Below are 21,071 nucleotides of genomic sequence, written 5' to 3' on the forward strand. Positions count from 1 at the left end.
AGAGTTTGAATAATTTAATATTATTTCGCTCAGATGTCAATAAACCATTTAAAAAAGAATAGGACAATAGTTAATCGACTGACTAGGCGACCTAATCGGTGCCTAGCAGGTCTACTCGGCATCTAGGAAGATTAGGCGGTCAGCGTCAAAGCAGCCTAGACCACCGATTATAAGTAATACGCTAGACGATCGGACAGCACCTAGGCGCCGATTAATCGGTGTCTAAGCAAAATTTTTACAACACTGTTCTTACATTGTTTGGTGAATTTCGATCCCAAATTATTATTCTTAATTGAACTCCCCATAAGGGCAACCTACCTTCAATTCCTTCATCACCAAGCCGCTCGAATACCGCCGCCTCGCGGGAACAGTGGGCTCATCACGTTAGCTTGTTTTAAGGAAATTGGATGGAAAACCAATGGAAAAACAAACCTGTGGTGGGACATGCACAATAATGATGCTTCTCATAGGTGGATGACGGAAAAGACAGGAAATGAAGGCAGACGGATGGCGACAAATAGGAAACATGCACAATAAATCTTTGATTATGTGCCGATTTAATTCGCATCACTTTAAGAAGAAAATTTCATATTTCTTTCTCCCTGTAGACTGCATAAAGTTGGTTTCTGGAAAAAAGTTTCAAATCCCTCGGAGTTTAGTGGATAATGTAATTGGTTTTCTTTTTGACTGTAAAAAGTTTCAATCAATTTCTTTAGGCAGATGAAAAGTGTAATTAAATCATGTTTTAATTTATTCAGTAAAGTACTGTTAAATGTGAATTTCAATACTATAATTTTTATTTTTTATTTTTAAAAAAAAATTAGATAACAATCACAACTACAACTACACATTCCTAGCTAGCAACTCCTCGCTCTTCTTCTCTAATCGTTTTCATCATAGACACAAGGTTTTCATCGAGTCATCTTAGGTGCCTCTCATGCATAATTGCTCAATTGTTCTGTTTTGGTCTTTAAGAGCAACATTATCGGTGAATATTTTAGGGAGAATGTCAGAAGGAATATTAAATGAAGAGGAATATTTAGGGGAGAATGTCAAAGGAATACCTATTGAAACACAAAGAGTCACAAAAAGTCAACAACACCCCCACTGGAATTCAATCTCATGACCTCTCATATGAGAGAAGTCACTACATGCCATCTAAGCACACAAGATGCTTGGCATATATATATATATATATATATATATATATATATATATATATATATATATATATATATATATATATATATATATTTGGTTTATTAGCCATTTTTCAATCATATATTAATATTTATAACTAATATCATAATAAAACTCAATATTTCATCTTGAATATGATTATTCTATAAATATAATTATATTATTTAAAAGTTTAATATTATATTTATATTATAGAAAACATATATTAAACTTTAAAAACTCGATTTGGCTTGTAATTGTTTGCATTCAATTTAAATTTTTACTTGAATCATTTGAGTTTGACTCGATAGTGATTGAATCAAATTCAAATGTTTACCAAATTAAATTAAAATAGTTCAAGATTAATTTGAAAAACTTACTCTTGGCAATATACAGAGTTACGTACATTAATAGTTAAAAGTATATCACAGTTAGATAGATCATATTAATCGTTCGAAGCAACAAGTTCGCGTGGCCTAATGGATAAGGCGCTCGCCTCCGGAGCGGGAGATTGTGGGTTCGAGTCCCACCGTGAACGATTTCTTTTCTTTTGTAATTTTAGCGGATTCTCAATCGCATTTATCCACAGCCCAAAATATATCGTTCCCGTTATGATATAAGCTTAAAATGAACAAATGGGCTTGGTGAGTTGGGTGGCCCATTAAAAATATGTTCACAATTTTCTTCTAACAGAAAATTAAAGCTGCGTATAAATACCAATAGTTATGCTGTGCAACCGAATGTACCATGCGCATGGTGCATACGGTTCAAAACGACGTCGTTTTGATTAAAAACGCGCGTCCCACTTAAAAAAAAAAAAATCAGGTTCGACTCTCAGTAATAACATTATTGTGGATATATAGTTATGAAATTGTGGATATATAGTTATGAAATTGTGGTTATATAGTTATGAAATTGTGGATATTTAGTTTATTCATTGTGGATATTTAGTTCAATCATATATTGTTGATATTCACTTCATTCATTGTGGATTTTTACTTCATTCATTCATTCATTGTGGATTTTTACTTCATTCATTCATTCATTGTGGATTTTTACTTCATTCATTCACTGTGGATATATAGTTATGAAATTATGGATATATAGTTATGAAATTGTGGTTATATAGTTATGAAATTATGGATATTTAGTTCATTCATTGTGGATATTTAGTTCAATCATATATTGTGGATATTTAGTTCATTCATTGTGGATTTTTACTTCATTCATTCATTCATTGTGGATTTTTACTTCATTCATTCATTCATTGTGGATTTTTACTTCATTCATTCACTGTGGATATATAGTTATGAAATTGTGGATATATAGTTATGAATTTCTGGATATATAAAAATGCTATTGCCGGGAATCGAACCTGATTTCTTCTTTAAGTGGGACGCGCGTTTTTTTAACCAAAACGGCACCGTTTTGCAACCGTATGCACCTTGCAAGGTGCATTCGGTTGCACAGCATAATTTGCGTATAAATACTCTTCATTTCAATTTTCAAAAAATCAAAATATTCCAGCAAAATTTAAATCAAAGTTTTGCTTTCTAGAGAAATCTGTTGCTTGCTACAATGAATTCTGTGAATTGGAGATTATGGATTGTTTGGCTGTGCCTATTTGCGCCATCGCGTTTTGGGAGCTTCGGAGTTTCAATCGCCGGAAGAAGCTTACCTCACGCTTCTCTACGGCGGCGATGAATTCCTGCTCGGTATCTGAGTGCTCGGCAAATGGCAAGTCAATTCGCTATACTATAACCACATGATTGTTATAATCTCAGATGACGTCTCCAACTATGCCAAACAGCTAAGTTGATTTTTCGCTTGTGTTCTGGTTGCTTGTGTTTGTTTTCTCCCCCAATTTTATGTTAATGTTTGTATGTCAACTTGAAGTGATCTGTAGCAGTGTTTCTCTCTTCTATAATTGTGTTGACTGCTGGCATTATTGTTCTAGGAGTTCAGGTTTATCTGTTGATGCTGAGTACAACGCGTGTGGTTGTATTAAATGGTTTAATGTGCAATATAGAACGAATTTCTACTTTCTGTTTCATTGCAGGTTGATGGATGGATTGTGGAAGCAAACCAGGACACAAAACTAGAAAGATTAAATATGACTGAGTACAAAAAAAAGGTGGTTCAATTGCTTAGTAATTCGATTTTTTTTGCCAAGAGAAGGGGAGAAATAGATTGAGAAGTTCTTACTTTTGTTGGAGTGTTTTATAAAACTCTGGCCAAGTGAATCATTGTGTACTTGTTGGTTAATGAAGTTTATTTATGGTTTCTTTGGTAGTAGTTGTGGAGGCACCTGAACTGCCTCTTAAACAGCCAAGCCTAGAGGCTTTGTTAGGCAATCAACTTGATGGGCTTAAAGGACCAATTACTTATCTGTAAACTGTTTCTGAAATGTAAGCATGCTAGGAAATCTAATTGTAAAACAGATAATATGTATATTTGGTATATTTATTTGGTTTCAGATTTTTCTGTGGATCAACTTGTTTGAGGCGACTTGGTGACGAAAGTCTTTACCTAGGCTGTAACGGAGGAAGATGGGGAAGAGTTCTGCGTACTTCCTTGGCACTGTGCCACAGCACATATTCTTACTCTTTCCAGTTTGCTATTTGTTAGGATATGATCCTTTCCCTCATTGTCATCAGTCACCTTTATGTAAAGCTTAGGAGATTTCCATCATGTCAATTCTTTTATTGGTATGGAAAATTTCAGATTGTCTCGAGTGTATGACAAAATGACATGCTCCTAAAATACTAGTCGGACAATAACTGTTCCCCGGGAGTGCTTTGTTAGGATGTATGGAGTATTAGGCATTCATAGTTTTAAAATTGAAAGAACTCTCTAATGTATGTTTGATGTTTCACTTGATGCAATTACAGTTGACCAAGTTTTTTCTCAGTTCCTACTATGTAGGATTTCGTAATGTGCATGCTTTTGAATCAAATGTGCCTCAGAATGTCATTAGTTGTAGACCAGTTCGTAAAATGGAATGACTTTCCATACAATGCAGATGCTGGCCTTTACATGCTTGCTAACAAGATTTTTTTTTTTCTCGTTTCAAGAGGATTCTTCCACCTGTATCTGTGTATGCAGGTTGTTTTGCAGAAATGGCATACTGTAATTGTTTATTCCAGCTGCAATCTTTTTGTTACATTTTCTGACTATGGATTTAACTCATAATTAGCTCTAAATTCTTTGGCTGAAAGAGGCAAGAGCTACCAGGAACTGGAACAGGCAGAAATCCTAGAGACGAAGACTTTTTCGTGTACTTTCCTGCTACTATTGTTCATTTCTGCAGGTAAGATATTGCCAATCCTCGACAATAGTGGTTTTCTCGATTTAGTCCTGAACAACAAGTTTGCGTGGCCTAATGGATAAGGCGCTCGCCTCCGGAGCGGGAGATTGTGGGTTCGAGTCCCATCGTGAACGGAGATTATTATTTTTTAATTTTTGTGGATTTTCTAAACCGTTATCCAGAGCCCAAAATATATCATTCCGGTTATGATATAAGCTTAAATTGAACAAATGGGCTTGATGAGTTGGGTGGCCCATTAAAAATATGTTCACAGTTTTCTTTAACAGAAAATGAAAGCTGCATATAAATACCCTTCATTTCAATTTTCAAAGAATCAAAATATTCTGGCAAAATGTAAATCAAAGTTTTGTTTTCTAGAGAAATCTGTTGCTTGCTACAATGAATTCTGTGTATTGGAGATTATGGATTGTTTGGCTGTGCCTATTTGCGCCATCAGTATTCATGTGATATCATTGATTGTGTTTTGGGAGCTTCCGAGTTTCAATCTCCGGAAGAAGCTTACCTTACGCTTCTCTACGGCGGTGATGAATTCCTGCTCGGTATCTGAGTGCTTGGCAAATGGCAAGTCAATTCGCTATACTATAACCACATGATTGTTATAATCTCAGATGACGTCTCCAACTATGCCAAACAGCTCGGTGAGGTACTCCTAATTGAATGAAATACATTAAGTTGATTTTTGCGCTTGTGTCTGTTTTCTCCCCCAATTTTATGTTAATGTTTGTATGTCAACTTGAAGTGATCTGTAGCAGTATTTCTATCTTCTGTAATTGTGTTGATTGCTGGCATTATTGTTCTAGGAGTTCAGGTTTATCTGTTGATGCTGAGTACCACGCGTGTGGTTGTATTAAATGGTTTAATGCGCAATATAGAATGAATTTCTACTTTCTGTTTCATTGCAGGTTGATGGATGGATTGTGGAAGCGAACCAGGACACAAAACTAGAAATATTAAATATGACAAAGTACAATAAAAGGGGGTTCAATTGCTTAGTAATTCAATTTTTTCGCCAAGAGAAGGGGAGAAATAGATTGAGAAGTTCTTTCTTTTGTTGGAACATTTTATATAACTCTGGCCAAGTGAATCATTGCGTACTTGAACTAGGTTATTGAACTCCTTTCATTTTCTTTTTTAGCAGTGGGTTATCAAAGATCTATTTAGATGCAGGATGTTTTGTGCAAACTTAAAACATTCTAAAAACTGCACTCCGGAGTAATGGTTATTGTATTGTTGAGCCATCATTAGATCAGATGTTTAAAAGGATATGATGAACAAGTTTAATATTTTGAATTTTTACACAAGAGGTATGCCATATTTTTATATTGTTTAACTGTATTCTTACTCTTTCCAGTTTGCTATTCGTTAGGATATGATCCTTTCCCTCATTGTCATCAGTCACCTTTATGTAAGGCTTAGGAGATTTCCATCATGTCAATTCTTTTATTGGTATGGAAAATTTCAGATTGTCTCGAGTGTATCACAAAATGACATGCTCCTAAAATACTAGTCGGACAATAACTGTTGAGTGCTTTGTTAGCATGTATGGAGTATTAGGCATTCATAGTTTTAAAATTGAAAGCTATCTCGTGAAAGAACTCTCTCATGTATGTTTGATGTTTCTCTTGATGCAATTACAGGTGACCAAGTTTTTCTCAGTTCCTACTATGTAGGATTTCGTAATGTGCATGCTTTTTAGACAATTGTGCCTCAGAAATTCAGAATGTCATTAATTCTAGACCAGTTTGTAAAATGGAATGACTTTCCATACAATGCAGATGCTGGCCTTTACATGCTTGCTAACAAGTTTTTTTTTTTTTTTCCTCGTTTCAAGAGGATTCTTCCACCTGTATCTGTGTATGCAGGTTGTTTTGCAGAAATGACATATTGTAATTGTTTATTCTAGCCGCAATCTTTTTGTTACATTTTCTGACTATGGATTGAACTCATAATTAGCTCTAAATTCTTTGGCTGCAAGAGGCAAGAGCTACCAGGAACTGGAACAGGCAAAAATCCTCGAAGACTTTTTCGTGTACCTTCCTGCTACTATTGTTCATTTCTGCAGGTAAGATATTGCCAATCCTCGACTATAGTGATTTTTCTCGATTCAGTCTTGAACAACAAGTTTGCGTGGCCTAATGGATAAGGCGCTCGCCTCCGGAGCGGGAGATTGTGGGTTCGAGTCCCATCGTGAACGGAAATTATTATTTTTTAATTTTTGCGGATTTTCTAATATCCAGAGCCCAAAATATATCGTTCTATAAGCTTAAATTGAACAAATGGGCTTGATGAGTTGGGTGGCCCATTAAAAATATGTTCACAGTTTTCTTTAATAGAAAATGAAAGCTGCATATAAATACCCTTCATTTTCAATTTTCAAAGGATCAAAATATTCTGGCAAAATGTAAATCAAAGTTTTGTTTTCTAGAGAAATCTGTTGCTTGCTACAATGAATTCTGTGAATTGGAGATTATGGATTGTTTGGCTGTGCCTATTTGCGCCATCATGTGATATCATTGATTGCGTTTTGGGAGCTTCTCTACTGCGGCGATGAATTCCTGCTCGGTATTTGAGTGCTTGGCTAATGGCAAGTCGATTCGCTATACTATAACCACATGATTGTTATAATCTCAGATGACGTCTCCAACTATGCCAAACAGCTCCGTGAGGTACTCCTAATTTAATGAAATACATTAAGTTGATTTTTGTGCTTGTGTCTGTTTTCTCCCCAAATTTTATGTTAATGTTTGTATGTCAACTTGAAGTGATCTGTAGCAGTATTTCTCTCTTCTATAATTGTGTTGATTGCTGGCATTATTGTTCTAGGAGTTCAGGTTTATCTGTTGATGCTGAGTACAACGCGTGTGGTTGAATTAAATGGTTTAATACGCAATATAGAACGAATTTGTACTTTCTGTTTCATTGCAGGTTGATGGATGGATTGTGGAAGCAAACCAGGACACAAAACTAGAAATATTAAATAGATTGCTTAGTAATTCGATTTTTTCGCCAAGAGAAGGGGGGAAATAGATTGACAAGTTCTTACTTTTGTTGGAACATTTTATAAAACTCTGGCCAAGTGAATCATTGCATACTTGTTGGTTAATGAAGTTTATTTATGGTTTTTTTTGGTAGTAGTTCTGGAGGCACCTGAGCTGCCCTCTTAAACAGCCAAGCCTAGAGGCTTTGTTAGGCAATCAACTTGATGGGCTCAAAGGACCAAATACTTATCTGTAAACTGTTTTTGAAATGTAAGCATGTAAGAAAATCTATTTGTTAATACAGTTTTTTTTTTTTTTTTTTTTTTTTTGAAACTATTTGTTAATACAGTTAATATGTATATTTGGTATATTTATTTGGTTTCATCAATTTTAGGATCATGGTACTGATTCTGCTAAGGATTCTTAAAATCACAGATTTACATTTGAATGACTTCCACAGTTCCACGTGCAAGAAGTTCATATTTTGTTCTTTTTTGTAGTTAATCTGGGACAATGATGTTTGATGTTTCTTCATGGTATCATGGTCCAGGTATGGGGTTTCTTATTTTCTTCTCTATGATGTCATTTATAGAATAGGAAAGAGAAATTTTTAGTGTTCATTCAAGGTATTCTCTCATCTTCTACGGCACTATGATTGAGCCAAATGAGAAAAAGACAACCTGAACAAACAGGACCATGAAGAAATGCTAAATGGCTTAAGTAGATAACATTGATGAAAAGCACAAACTGCCATTCAGGTTTCTAGTTGGAACATCTCTTTCAAAACAAACATTCCTCTTCCTATACCGAAATCCCATGTGGCATGATCATGTGTCACCAGTCACTACTTTTTTGGACGGAATATTCATGATTATAGGTACACAAACTTCATGTTCCATGAATCTCAATATAATTGTTGGATATACACTCAAGACATGCATCCTTTATAATAACAAGTGGTTTAATTTTTGTGGTATGCTCTGCTGGCAATCATAGAGTGTAGTGTTCGATTCTTATTAAGGACAAGTATAGAATTGTCTTGTTGTGAGTACCAGTGTACAAAGTACTTTGAAAAACTTGTAAATCGTTAAGTCACTTCCTTCATCAATACTACAAAATAAGCTTAAGGGTAGATGGATAAACAGGGACTTTCGAGATTAGGATGTAAGTGTTTTTTGCTCGGAAATCAATCATTATTGTGTGAAGCATGGTTCACACAGTTGTGTGGGTCACATTTTCAAATAATGTATATTCAATACACAAATAATAATATACTTTTCATATATTAAAAATGTAGATTGTATTCAAAGGAGGTACATTATTTCAGTACTAAAAGTACATTATTTTGTATAATGTACATTAAATATACGAATAATGTATTTTTAGTATATTAAAAATGTATTTTTTGTTATGATTTACATAGCACTGTGTGAATCATGGTTCACGCAATTTTTTGCGCCCTTAAATACTGTGGGCTGCAATTCCACTCCACCCACTGTATTAAGGTCACAAATTAAACAGGATAGATAGTGCCTAGCTGCGTGGAAGACTGGAAGGTGGAATCTGGTTTTACGTGTTTTATATAATGCATGTTAGGCCAAACTTATATTTAAATCATATCAAGTGATGATTATTAATTGGACCAACAACATCGATCACGTTGGTTCGGTACTATCACCCCAGTTGTTAGCATTAACAAAAGGAAACCTCGAAATCCTTAGTGGGCAATTTTAGCTGAATTGATTGGGTGATTGCGTTGATACTTGATAGTTCTAAATTTGACTCTTAGGAAATTGTTTATTGACTTTTTCGGTTTGAACCAGTTAGTTATGAAAATTTATGAGTGTATTCTTAGTTTAAATTAAAAGGAAATGCTTAGTAACAAATGTTGGATGCGTCGAGGTCGTTTAATTTAATTTAATTACTCCATAATTCATAGTGTGACCCGTCAATTCATATGTTAATAAAAAAATAGATCATATATTTTCATCTAGTTACATAATATATTAAAAAATTACAGATATATGGCATTACTTTATTTATTTATTTGCAATTAATATTTTTACGAATCAATTTTTTTAAAATAAAAATAAAAATTGCAAAGTCAGATAGCATTCATGCAGTTTGTGTGCAATAAATATTTTCAAACAAAAAAACATTTGCTATTATATATTTAGAATAAAAATAGTATGACAGTCTCCAATGACCAAACTACCAAAGGGTCAACAGACAACGCATATGATACGATTCTGTGCTCAGCTCTGTGAATCCTCGTACAAACAATTAAGCAATGGAAATTTTATACAAAATAAAAATACTTAGAATACTCTTCATTAAATCCTCCACCCCCCCCCCCCCCCCCTCCCCCCCACACACACACACACACAAAACAGGAAAATTATATGTTATTTTTGGGTGATGAGATAAACCCACGTACAATTAGTACATATGATGTACATTAGAGATTTGTGATCTTTAGATACAAGAGTCCTACACTACTTACTCGGCCATCCCTTTTGTGGCAAAAAGAAACTATATATTTGTTTGATATAATTTACTGAGCATTGTTAAATTATCTTCTTGAATTTACCTCCTAATGTGACAATATTCATTTGTTCCTTTATATTTGCTTAATAAATAGATTCAATTTTTTACTATTGAGTAGATTTGGCTAATTCATAGTAGCTAATGAGTAAAAGGAATTTGATTATCATGCTAGGAGGAGAATATTATAAGGTAAAATGAGGAAGGAAAATAGTACTGTATTATTTATGTTTACTATACATAAAGTACAATAATATAAGATTAGATTTTGAAAACTAAAAATGAAATTAATATCTCATGCAAATATGTAAGCAATACTTTGCTCTCTAATGCCCAATTTTTATTTTTATTTTAACATCTCTCTAATGCCCAATTAATCAAAAAAAAAAAAAAAAAAACCAACAACAACAACAAAAACAAAACCATTTTTAGTCTTTCAATTGTAACTAATAAATATTACTAACTTGAACATAGATAATATGGTACACCTCAAGATTCTTCGAAAGTCAGATCACATACATCAGGAGCAAGATTCCATAGCTATAAAGTATATATGCAAGTTGAAAATGTCTAAAAGCAAATTCAATGGTTTTTTTATTTTTCTTTTGAGTTTTAATAGCAAAAAATTAAACTCGGACAAAGAGAGAGGAAACAAATTTAATTTTATGAGTGATTACTAGTTGGTGATTATCGTGATGTGCTTGTTAAGCATATAAGACATATTTATGCTTGACGTGCTCTATTAATTTTTTTTTTCTCTTGACAAAAACCATTAAGTAGCATACAAATCCTTCTCATCTCTTCTCCCCCCATACAAAAGTTGTTAAAATAAATAAAATAAAAAAAAAAAAACTTAAACACCCAGGAAACAATGTCAATGGTAATGCTCTAAAACTCACTAAAATATTATATAACTCTTCACTAATCAAACATAATTAAAAAAAAAAAAAACCAAAAAAAAACAAAAACAAAAGAATAAAGATTCCTAACAATCAACCATGGGCCACTATATTAAAAAATAAAGAATATAATTTTAAAACTATAAATACTCGGAGTGTGTTTGGTTGGCATGGAAATTAGAATAAGAATGGTAATCAAATACTTGGTACTTGATAATGGTAATGAATTTTGGTAAAAATATTTTACATGTTTGGTAGTATGATGGAATTAGAATGATTACTAATATTGATGTTTGGTTGTGTATGACCATATAATGTGAATAAATGTTCTAAACATACAAAAACAAAAAATACAATTGATCACTAATATAATGACATCCAAAGCATCAATATGAATTAAAAAATCAAAACAAAAATCCAAACATAAAAATTAAATTACCATAACTCCATAAGATGGAATGATACTCTTTTTAATTAGAGAATAAAATTTTTCATTAAAAAAATAATCAAAATAGATAGTTATATTTTAAAAGTTATCAATCAAATCAAACAATAATCATGACTTTGATTTACATTCTTAATGTGTAAACCAAACACACACTCGGATTAATTCTTTTATACATATATCGGTTGCCGACCATCCAAGTTTTAACCTTTTTTTTTTAAAGGAAAGTTTTAACCTGCTAGTCATACAACAATCCAAATACAGCATCATTAATTTATAATCCTCGTCGTTGTCAAAAACAAATGCCATAAACATTGGAGAGTGACCCAAACTGCTCTCATGACCAAGAAATTAGTAAAAACAATTTGACTTTTTCTACCTTAAAAGAAACGAAAACCCACCGCCTTGGAAATCATCATTCCGCATAATTTACAGATTATAATCATTTTTAATTACACTTTGACATATAGACTAAACCTAAACAAACAATACAGTTCTATAACATATTATGGAAAAATGTATAGTGTTAATCGGCACAAATACAATGAGCTGTTTGATAACACAATTAACTTATCAGTTAATTTCGACTTATTTAATTGTTATTAACTATTTGACTTTGTTAAACAATCAATATGAGTGTTCGATTAATTAATTTTTTGTAACAACTTATTGCTCTAAAATATTTTTTTTTAAAAAAGTTATTGGCTCTATTACATTATACTATCTGTTCATATACTTTCACAACCTACTGAAACACAAAGAACCAATAACGCCTCCACTGAGGCTCAAACTCATAATCTTTCAAATGGAAGTCTAATCCAGGTACCATTAGACCACATAGTCCTGATATTGCTCTAAAATGTTAAAATTTAAAAAGTTACTCAAAATAACTTTTTCAATCAACTTTTTGAAAAAATAATTTTATATATAATCAGCTAACAGCTAACAAACTCGAAACCTTTCTCATTTATATTTTTATTACACAGAGAAGAGACGTGGATAGCAATCCACACTTAACAAATAAATTCATATATATATTCATATATATATATATATATATATATATATATATATATACCTCAAATTGAAAGAATTAATAATGCGTATGATGAATTTATACTTACAATAAACTAACATACATCACTTTCTAACGTTACTAATTAATGTCAATCATGCATATATGTTCATATATACATTATTAGATATCTATATAACAAAAAAAAATAGAAATTATGTTATGTAAACTAATTAAGTTCGTACACGTACTACATTTATATATTATGCTAATGCATTATTTTTATGAATATAAAATATATATCACTTTTGATATCTGCAGATTCTTTGCTTAATTGTTGTAATTGATATTGATTTATTGTATTAAAAATATCTATTATTAATTAAAATTCCAATACATAGTTTTAATGAAAAAAAAAATTACAAACCAATCAATTACGGAGTATTAAAATTTAGAAGTTTTTTTAAATGTGCTAAGTTAAATTACACCTAACACAACAATTGAGATAGTTGGTAAGCCAACTATTAATAATGTTCAATTTTTTTTTCTTTATTTTTTGAAGGGTGCTAAAGTTCGATTATTACAATAGTGTGTCATGTCAAAAGTTATTTAAGGTTTTTCAGGAGTAAGAGTCAAATTCTAAATTATTCTTTTGTGATATATTAGAAACGTAAGATAGTGGTTGTGGAGTTCTCTCGGTAAATTAAAGTATATTTTTTTCATCAGTCATTGAATCATAGAATATTTTGGGTATTATACGTTTCTTCTAATATACTCTTTGGACTATAAATAACAACCCTTATGTACGAGATTTACCCACACAAACCATACTTCTCAACAAAACATGTTCGAGTGCTTGAAAAAGGAGTACCAGTTGTGCGAAGAACTCGGGCGTGGTAGATTCGGCACCGTCTACCGCTGCTTCTCGCCGTCCACCGGAGAATCTTTCGCCTGCAAAACCATCGACAAGAATCTCCTCCTGGACCCCACCGACCGCGAGTGCTTAGAGAAAGAGCCCAAGATCCTCCAACTCCTCGCCGGGAACCCAAACATCCTTAACCTCTTCGGAGTGTACGAGGGCGACGGCTACCTCCACATCATCACCGACCTCTGCGGCGGCGGCGACCTCTACGAGCGGGTGTCGTCGCGCGGCCCGCTGTCGGAGCCGTCCGCCGCCGTCATTTTCCGGCAGCTCGTGTCGGCCATCAGGAGTTGCCACCTCGCCGGGATCGCCCACCGGGACATAAAACCCGACAACGTCTTGTTCGACTCTCACGGCGGCCTGAAGCTCGCCGATTTCGGGTCGGCGGAGTGGTTCGGAGGGTACGATGATGAGGAGAATGTGGCGGCGATGAGTGGGGTGGTGGGGACGCCCTACTATGTGGCGCCGGAGGTGTTGATGGGGAGAGACTATAGCGAGAAGGTGGACGTGTGGAGCGCCGGCGTGATTCTGTACATAATGCTCGCCGGTGTTCCGCCTTTCTACGGCGAATCTCCGGCGGAAACTTTCGAAGCTGTTCTCAGAGCGAATTTGAGGTTTCCCACCAGGATTTTCCGGTCTGTTTCGCCGGAAGCTAAAGATCTGCTCAGGAAGATGATATGCAAGGACCCTTCTCGACGCTTCTCAGCAGAACAAGTACTAAGTAAGTTATTCTTTATTTCTCTTTTAATTTGCTCGGGATGGGATCTGCATATTAGTCTTCTTGATTTAAGAGAGTTAACTATGAATAATGTATACTGGCATATTTTCTTTTGATCTTTTGTCAATTTAGGTCACAAGGCTGGTGTTATCAATGCATACCTTCAAGTAATAACTAACTGCTAGATTCTCTTGTATTTTTCAATTTTATCTGTTTTTGGATTCTAAACTTCATTTGGTATATGCAGGGCATCCATGGGTTCTTAGTGGAGGAGAAACCAACTCCCTTGATTGATCTAGCTCACTTCATAGGAGGACTACATGCAATATTACAACTATATATAGACTTTTTAAAGATGGTTGTAAGAATGTGTGATGTAAAGATGCAAGTATGGCCTATTTTGTAGACTTAAAAAGGCTAGGCTCTTTCTTGGCCCTATAGTAATTTGAGCAATAAGAGTTTGGGACTGTATACATCAATCAAGCCATGGGTTTTCTCCTATGTTTTTGGTTTGATTAAGAATCCTAGGTTGAGGGAAGTGCCCACAGATTAAGGATCACTTTCTGCAGTGGCTGCCATGTATATATTATCCTGGTTTTGCAAATCTGTGTGGAAATGTTTAATGAATATTTTCGTTTATAAATTTTCCAACATAATGTCTTATAGTCTTCTTCTCACAAAATGTTGAATCCCCAACAAATGTTGAATCCCCAACTTCAAGGGCCTCGACACTCCAGCCCGACCGAACATTTGGAATGATGTAAATTATATATGATATATTGTGTTTGCGCGGAATAATTAAAGTTTAAAGAAGATACTTTAGTGTAGTGCATGTATGGAATATATAAAAACTGAGAATAATGCAATCTTAGCTTCTCCTACAAATTGAATAGAAGTCGGAAAGTGAAAAAAAGGTGAGTAGTAGTACTTGTTGATAAGTTCTTTCACATTTAAGTTGTGACGTTCAACTAACATATCATTTGTATATTGAAGTGTCCGGATGCCTAAATTCTGGCTATTTTGAGTTGAGTTGGTATAAGAATCCCCAGCTATAAGGACAGTGGTAGCATATGCTTCTGGATTATACTTATACCGGCAGCCTAAGTTGTCCAAAGACCGAATCAAATCTAGAAGACCAATAAACCATCCTCGCTAAGAGTTGGATTGAATTGAACTTGTAAATTATTTAATGAACAGTCTATATTAATATATGTATTTAGTTCATGACTCTCTTGAGTTTATTATGTTACAATAGAACTCTACTTGTGTATATTTTTAATCTTCCTGTATCTTATGTGAACGTGATTATATAAACATCTTCTACACAAGAATTCTCATTATCTGATCAACTTGATTAGATTGACCAATAAAACTATACATCTTGATAATGCATTTTATATATATATATATTAAAGGGCTCTTGTTTGAAGTAAAATTAGTTGGACTTTATAAATTTAAGAAGACCTTAGATCGAAATTAGAGTATTGTTTTTTTGTGTCATATTATAATTTTTTATTTTTATTTTTGAATGCCATATTATAAAATTTTAGTTTCAAATAAGAATCAAATTTTACTGGTATAATACAACTTGAATCCAATAGATATCAAATGCTGTATAAAAATGTTATCAGTGGAGTAACATATCAGGTGAGCCAATAGAGTGAATGAACCACGTGGACGGTTGAAACTTGGTCCAATTTCATAGTAGTCCCACTGTCCCAGACTCCCAGTAAGAGTAAATCACGTGCCGTGTCTAACTTCTGATAAGCTATCTATCTTTAATTATTCCTTTTTTTTTTTTTTTTTTTTTTTTTTGAGAACATCTTTAATTATTCTTTGCTTCCCTGTTTTCTAGAAACTATAATTAATTTGGTTTTAAAAAAATAAATTTGAATGTTAAAATATTTTTTTAAGAAAATGGTAAAAGCATTTTCTATACACTCACAGAATTTTAACTTTTTACTTAAAATTCAGCAATCGATGCCATCTTTAAATCCTTCTTCCAAAAGTTTGATTCTCCAACAAAGCATCTAGAAGAATGTAAATTATGATAACTCAATTGCTTACTATACAGCGGGAGTCCCTTAAAGACTTGCTTATTGTGCACAAAACTCAGCTACTTATTGTGCAGCAGGAGTCCCCCAGAAGTTAGACATTTAATTACGACATACAAGGAGTCCCTCACTTTGAGACACTGCCGCTAGTGAGATTCAATCCTTGGTCATTCTTCTCAAACTTCACCCCTATGACCAACTGAGCTGCTTATACGAGCATCTTTAGATCTTTAATATGGTTAGAATACATTTTGTTATCGAGAGAAGGTTCAAGTTGAATTGTCTTTATAGGATCGTTATGCTGTGCATCCGTATGCACCATGCATAGTGCATACGGATGCAAAAATGACGTCGTTTTATTAAAAACGCGCATCCCATTTAAAAAAAAAATCGTTTTCGATTCCCCTCAACAGCATTATGTTGTTCATTCATTCTGGAATTTTAGTTCATAGATTCTGGAATTTTAGTTCATTGATTATGGATATTTAGACGTGAATCGAAACTGATTTTTTTTTCATTCATGCTAGATATTTAGTTCATTCATTATGGATTTTTAGTTCATTCATTCTGGAATTTTAGTTCATAGATTTTGGAATTTTAGTTCATAGATTCTGGAATTTTAGTTCATCGATTCTAGAATTTTAGTTCATTGATTCTGGATATATATAGTTCAAATTATGCACAATATAATATTGTTGTTGGGAATCGAAACTGATTTTTTTTTAAGTGAGACACGCGTTTTTAATAAAACAACGTCGTTTTTGCATCCGTATGCACCATGCATGGTGCATACGGATACACAGCATAACTTGCTGTCTTTATAACTATCTATTAACTTTTTGGTTTGAATTTATTAGTTATAAGTATTAGGACTCTATTATTATTAGTATTCGTTACCTATTGTTACTAGTATTAGTCTTGTATTAGGTTTGCTATTCACTACTATATATTCCTGTACAGACTTATTATTTGATTCATTCAGAAATATTATATCCTCATCTGGTATCAACAGGTTCTTTTTCTCTCTCTCTCTATGGCGCACCTCGGTTCTGATGGCGGTTCTGTTGGAAGTTCTGAACGGACTGTTTCTGAGGCTGCGCTTGTGGCACCCCTGCAGTCCGGGGTGTCGTTTTCTTCGGCTCATCACTTCGTTTCCATCAAATTGACATCCCGTAATTTTTTGTTTTGGCGCACTCAGCTTCTTCCGTTCCTGGATGGCCAAGGATTATTGGGTTTTGTCGATGGAACGTCTGTGTGTCCCCCGTTTACTGCGATTACGGTACCTTCTGCCGAGGAGGCTGCTGCTGCCGTGTCTTCGTCGGCCGTATCGTCCGCCGCTCGGAGTGCATGGCTTCGTCAAGATAAGGCCGTGCTCTCCTTGTTGATCTCGTCCTTGTCCGACGAGATGATGCATCTTGCCATCGGTAAAACCTCCTCTCGGCATTTGTGGGTGGCGATCGAACAGGTTCTTGGTTCGAAGACTCGGGCCCGTGCTCTTCGGTTGGTGGGCGAACTGCAAGGATTGCGGCAGGGGGATGCTTCGATCCCGGATTATCTTGGGCGTGCTCAGGTGCTTATTGAGGATTTGGCACTTGCCGGCCGTCCGGTGACACTAGAAGATCAGAATATGTATATATTCCGGGGCTTGCGGTCCGAATATCGCGCTTTGGTGGCGTCGCTGACGAGGGGTGCTCCGGTGTCTTTACTCGAGTTATCCGATTTTCTTGTTTCGCAGGCCTTTATATGTGCTGATGATGGTGGTGACGTTGCTGCTGCTCCGGTCGCCATGGCGGCTCAGCGAGGTGGAGGTCGCTCGGGCGGGCAGCAGCGTGGCGGCGGCAATCGAGGCCGAGGTCGTGGCAAGGGCCGAGGCCGCGGTCGAGGTGGCGCCGGGGCTGTCCAGTGCCAGATCTGCTCCGGCGAAGGCCACTCGGCCGCTTTGTGCTATCGTCGTTAGGATGGCGCTCCAGGGCCGCGGGCACATGTTGCATATTCTGTTGATGATTCGGCTTCGGTTAATCCTCAGCAGTGGTTTCCTAACACTGGTGCGTCGAATCATGCCACTCCGGATCCGTCTTTAATGTCCTCGGCGGTTCCTTATAATGGTCCGGATCATCTTCGTGTTGGTGACGGTAAGTGTTTACCTATTGTGAGTACTGGTTCATCTTCGTTAGCCGCATCTGAAACACTATTTCGATTGTCTGATGTTCTTCATGTTCCTGGGCTTTCTGCGTTTTTATTGTCTGTGCAACGGTTTGCTCGTGATAATAATGTCTTTTTTGAGTTTCACCCTGATTGTTTCTTTGTGAAGGATCGTTCAACCAGGGAAGTTCTATATAAAGGGCCGGCTTCGGGGGGTCTCTATTCTTGGCCTGTCTCTCGTTCAAGTCCCGTTGCGTTTGTGGCCTCTCGAGTCTCCTCTGACGTGTGGCATAGCCGGTTGGGTCATCCTCACCCGCGTGTCTTGCGGCAGATTTTAAATTCATGTTCTATTCAGTCTAGTTTTAGTGATACTTCGGAATTGTGTCGTGCTTGTATGCTTGGGAAATCCTCACGGTTTCCCTTGCCTCGTGTCAATACTACTACGTCTCATGTTTTAGAACTTATATATACTGATATTTGGGGCCCATCGCCTTTTCTTTCCGTCAATGGCTTTCGTTATTTTGTTTTGTTTGTTGATGACTATACGCGCTATGTATGGTTTTATCCTATGCGTTTGAAAACTGATGTGTATGCTATCTTCGAGCAGTTTCGGTCACTAGTTGAGCGTTCATATGGTCGTAAGATTGTCTCTATTCAATCTGATTTAGGGGGAGAGTATAAACGGTTGCACCGTACTTTTGTCTCTTTGGGTATTAATCATAGGCAGTCTTGTGCCTATACCCATGAGCAGAATGGTAGAGTTGAGCGTCAGCATCGTCACGTTGTGGAAACGGGTTTGGCTCTCTTGGCCCAGGCTTCAGTTCCACAACGATATTGGGATTATGCCTTTGAGACTGCGGTCTATCTCATCAATAAGATGCCGACTCGGGTTTTGGATAATGATAGTCCTCATTCTCGGTTGCATCGTTCTAGTCCTTCTTACTCTTTCTTGCGTGTGTTTGGCTGTCTCTGTTATCCTCTGTTACGCCCGTATAATCGTAACAAGTTGCAGTATCGGTCTTCTCCGTGTGTGTTTCTTGGTTATCCGTCTTCGTTTCGTGGCTATCGTTGTTTTGATCCTGCTACTAACAAGGTATTCATTTGCCGTCATGTGCGGTTTGATGAAACCATATTTCCATTTGCTTCTTCTGTCCCCTCTCAGGTCTCTAGCTCTCGCCTGATTGAGCCGTGGGGTGTTGACGCCGTTCAGGTTGGCGCGAGCTCCGGTGTTTGTTCTGCTGGGCCGGATCCTCGTCCGGAGATGGACACGGATTCCGGGGCTGCTGGTGCTGCTTCTGATTCCCGCACCGAGACTGCTGTGGCTCCAGATGTGGCAGTCTCGGGTGCTCCTAAGGCGCCCAAGCGAGGTCGGCGCACGGTAAAACCGGTTCCACCTCGGTCTCATGTTATGGCGACTCGTTCTTTGGGGCCGACGCAGCATGTGGCTCTTATGACTGTTTCTGAGCCGACCTGTTATTCTCAAGCAGTTCGGTATCCGGAATGGCGTGAGGCCATGGATCTTGAGTTTAATGCCTTGCTCCAGAATCACACTTGACGTCTGGTTAGTCGCACACCTGGTATGAATGTTGTAGGCTGCAAATGGGTGTTCAGGACGAAGCGCAAGGCTGATGGCACGATTGAGCGGCACAAGGCTCGGTTGGTGGCTAAGGGGTTCAATCAAGTCGCAGGACAGGACTTTTTTGAGACCTTCAGTCCTGTTGTAAAACCCACAACCGTGCGGCTTCTTCTCTCCTTGGTTGTCTCTCGCGGTTGGGTAATTCGGCAGTTGGATGTTCACAACGCCTTTCTGAATGGTAATCTTGCAGAGACAGTCTACATGCGACAGCCGCCTGGCTATGAGGACTCGTCACGACCGGATGCTGTATGCTTATTACAGAGGTCACTCTATGGTCTTAAGCAGGCTCCTCGCGCATGGTTTAACAGGTTACATGCTTTCTTGGTGTCAGTTGGTTTTTCACCTTCAAAGACTGATGTCTCTTTATTCATATACACTCGTGACTCTGTATCTTTATATGTGCTTGTTTATGTGGATGATATCCTTGTTATGGGATCTGATGCTTCGCGTGTTACTCGGCTTCTGACTGACTTAGCCTCGGAGTTCAAGATTCGTGACATGGGTGCTCCGTCTTTTTTTTTTCTGGGCATTGAGACGGTCTCTCGTGGTGATGGTTTGTTTCTTTCTCAGCAGCGATACATGCGAGATATCTTGAGCCGTGCAGGTATGGTGGACTGCAAGCCGTTGGCTACTCCGGTGCCTGTGACTCGACCCGTTTCTGAATCTGTGGTTCCTTATGCCGATCCCACGCAGTATCGCAGTCTTGCTGGGGCTCTGCAGTATCTTACTGTCACTCGCCCGGATTTATCTTTTGCTGTGAATCGGGTCTGTCAGCATATGCACTCCCCGACTACTGAGCATTGGGCAATGCTCAAACGTGTTCTGCGGTACGTTAAAGGCACTTTGCATTTTGGTCTGTTTATTCGCCCATCCTCCTCTGTTGCAGTGCATGCTTTTTCGGATTCGGACTGGGCTGGGGACCCCGCTGACAGAAAGTCTACTAGCGGCTTTGCGGTTTTTCTTGGTGACAATCTGATCTCTTGGTCTTGCCGGAAGCAACGTACGGTTGCTCGTTCGTCTACAGAGGCCGAGTACAAGGCACTAGCTGACGTGTCTGCTGAGGTCACCTGGTTGGTTTCTCTATTGCATGAACTTCGGTTGCCGTTGGCAGCTCCTCCCACTCTCTGGTGTGATAATCTGGGTGCAACTTATCTCTGTTCCAACCCGGTGTTCCATGCTCGTACGAAACATGTGGAAATTGACTATCACTT

At 36.7% G+C, this 21,071-nt stretch overlaps 1 protein-coding gene and 3 non-coding genes across 5 annotated transcripts; all 4 read left to right on the forward strand.

Annotated features, from left to right (window-relative positions):
• Positions 1 to 1,644: 1,644 nt before the first annotated feature.
• On the forward strand, positions 1,645 to 1,717 carry TRNAR-CCG. The gene has a single exon. It is a non-coding gene; the product is annotated as a tRNA-Arg (tRNA).
• A 2,830-nt stretch (positions 1,718 to 4,547) lies between these two features.
• Positions 4,548 to 4,620, forward strand: TRNAR-CCG. The gene has a single exon. It is a non-coding gene; the product is annotated as a tRNA-Arg (tRNA).
• A 2,008-nt stretch (positions 4,621 to 6,628) lies between these two features.
• TRNAR-CCG lies at positions 6,629 to 6,701 on the forward strand. Its single transcript has one exon. It is a non-coding gene; the product is annotated as a tRNA-Arg (tRNA).
• A 6,491-nt stretch (positions 6,702 to 13,192) lies between these two features.
• On the forward strand, positions 13,193 to 14,651 carry LOC109148224 (phosphoenolpyruvate carboxylase kinase 2-like). Of its 2 annotated transcripts, XM_019296092.1 has the most exons (3): positions 13,193 to 14,031; positions 14,161 to 14,195; positions 14,276 to 14,651. In XM_019296092.1, exons 1-3 carry the CDS (start codon positions 13,233 to 13,235, stop codon positions 14,432 to 14,434), a joined length of 993 nt encoding a protein of 330 aa, XP_019151637.1. In that variant the 5' UTR covers positions 13,193 to 13,232; the 3' UTR covers positions 14,435 to 14,651. The 2 variants fall into 2 exon arrangements, with proteins under 2 accessions (XP_019151637.1, XP_019151638.1); XM_019296093.1 differs by lacking the exon at positions 14,161 to 14,195 and having other exon boundaries at positions 13,194 to 14,031; positions 14,276 to 14,414.
• Positions 14,652 to 21,071: the final 6,420 nt, after the last annotated feature.

The sequence above is a fragment of the Ipomoea nil genome, unplaced genomic scaffold (genome assembly GCF_001879475.1).
Source record: "Ipomoea nil cultivar Tokyo-kokei standard unplaced genomic scaffold, Asagao_1.1 scaffold2036, whole genome shotgun sequence".
In the NCBI taxonomy this organism is placed as follows: Eukaryota; Viridiplantae; Streptophyta; class Magnoliopsida; order Solanales; family Convolvulaceae; genus Ipomoea; species Ipomoea nil.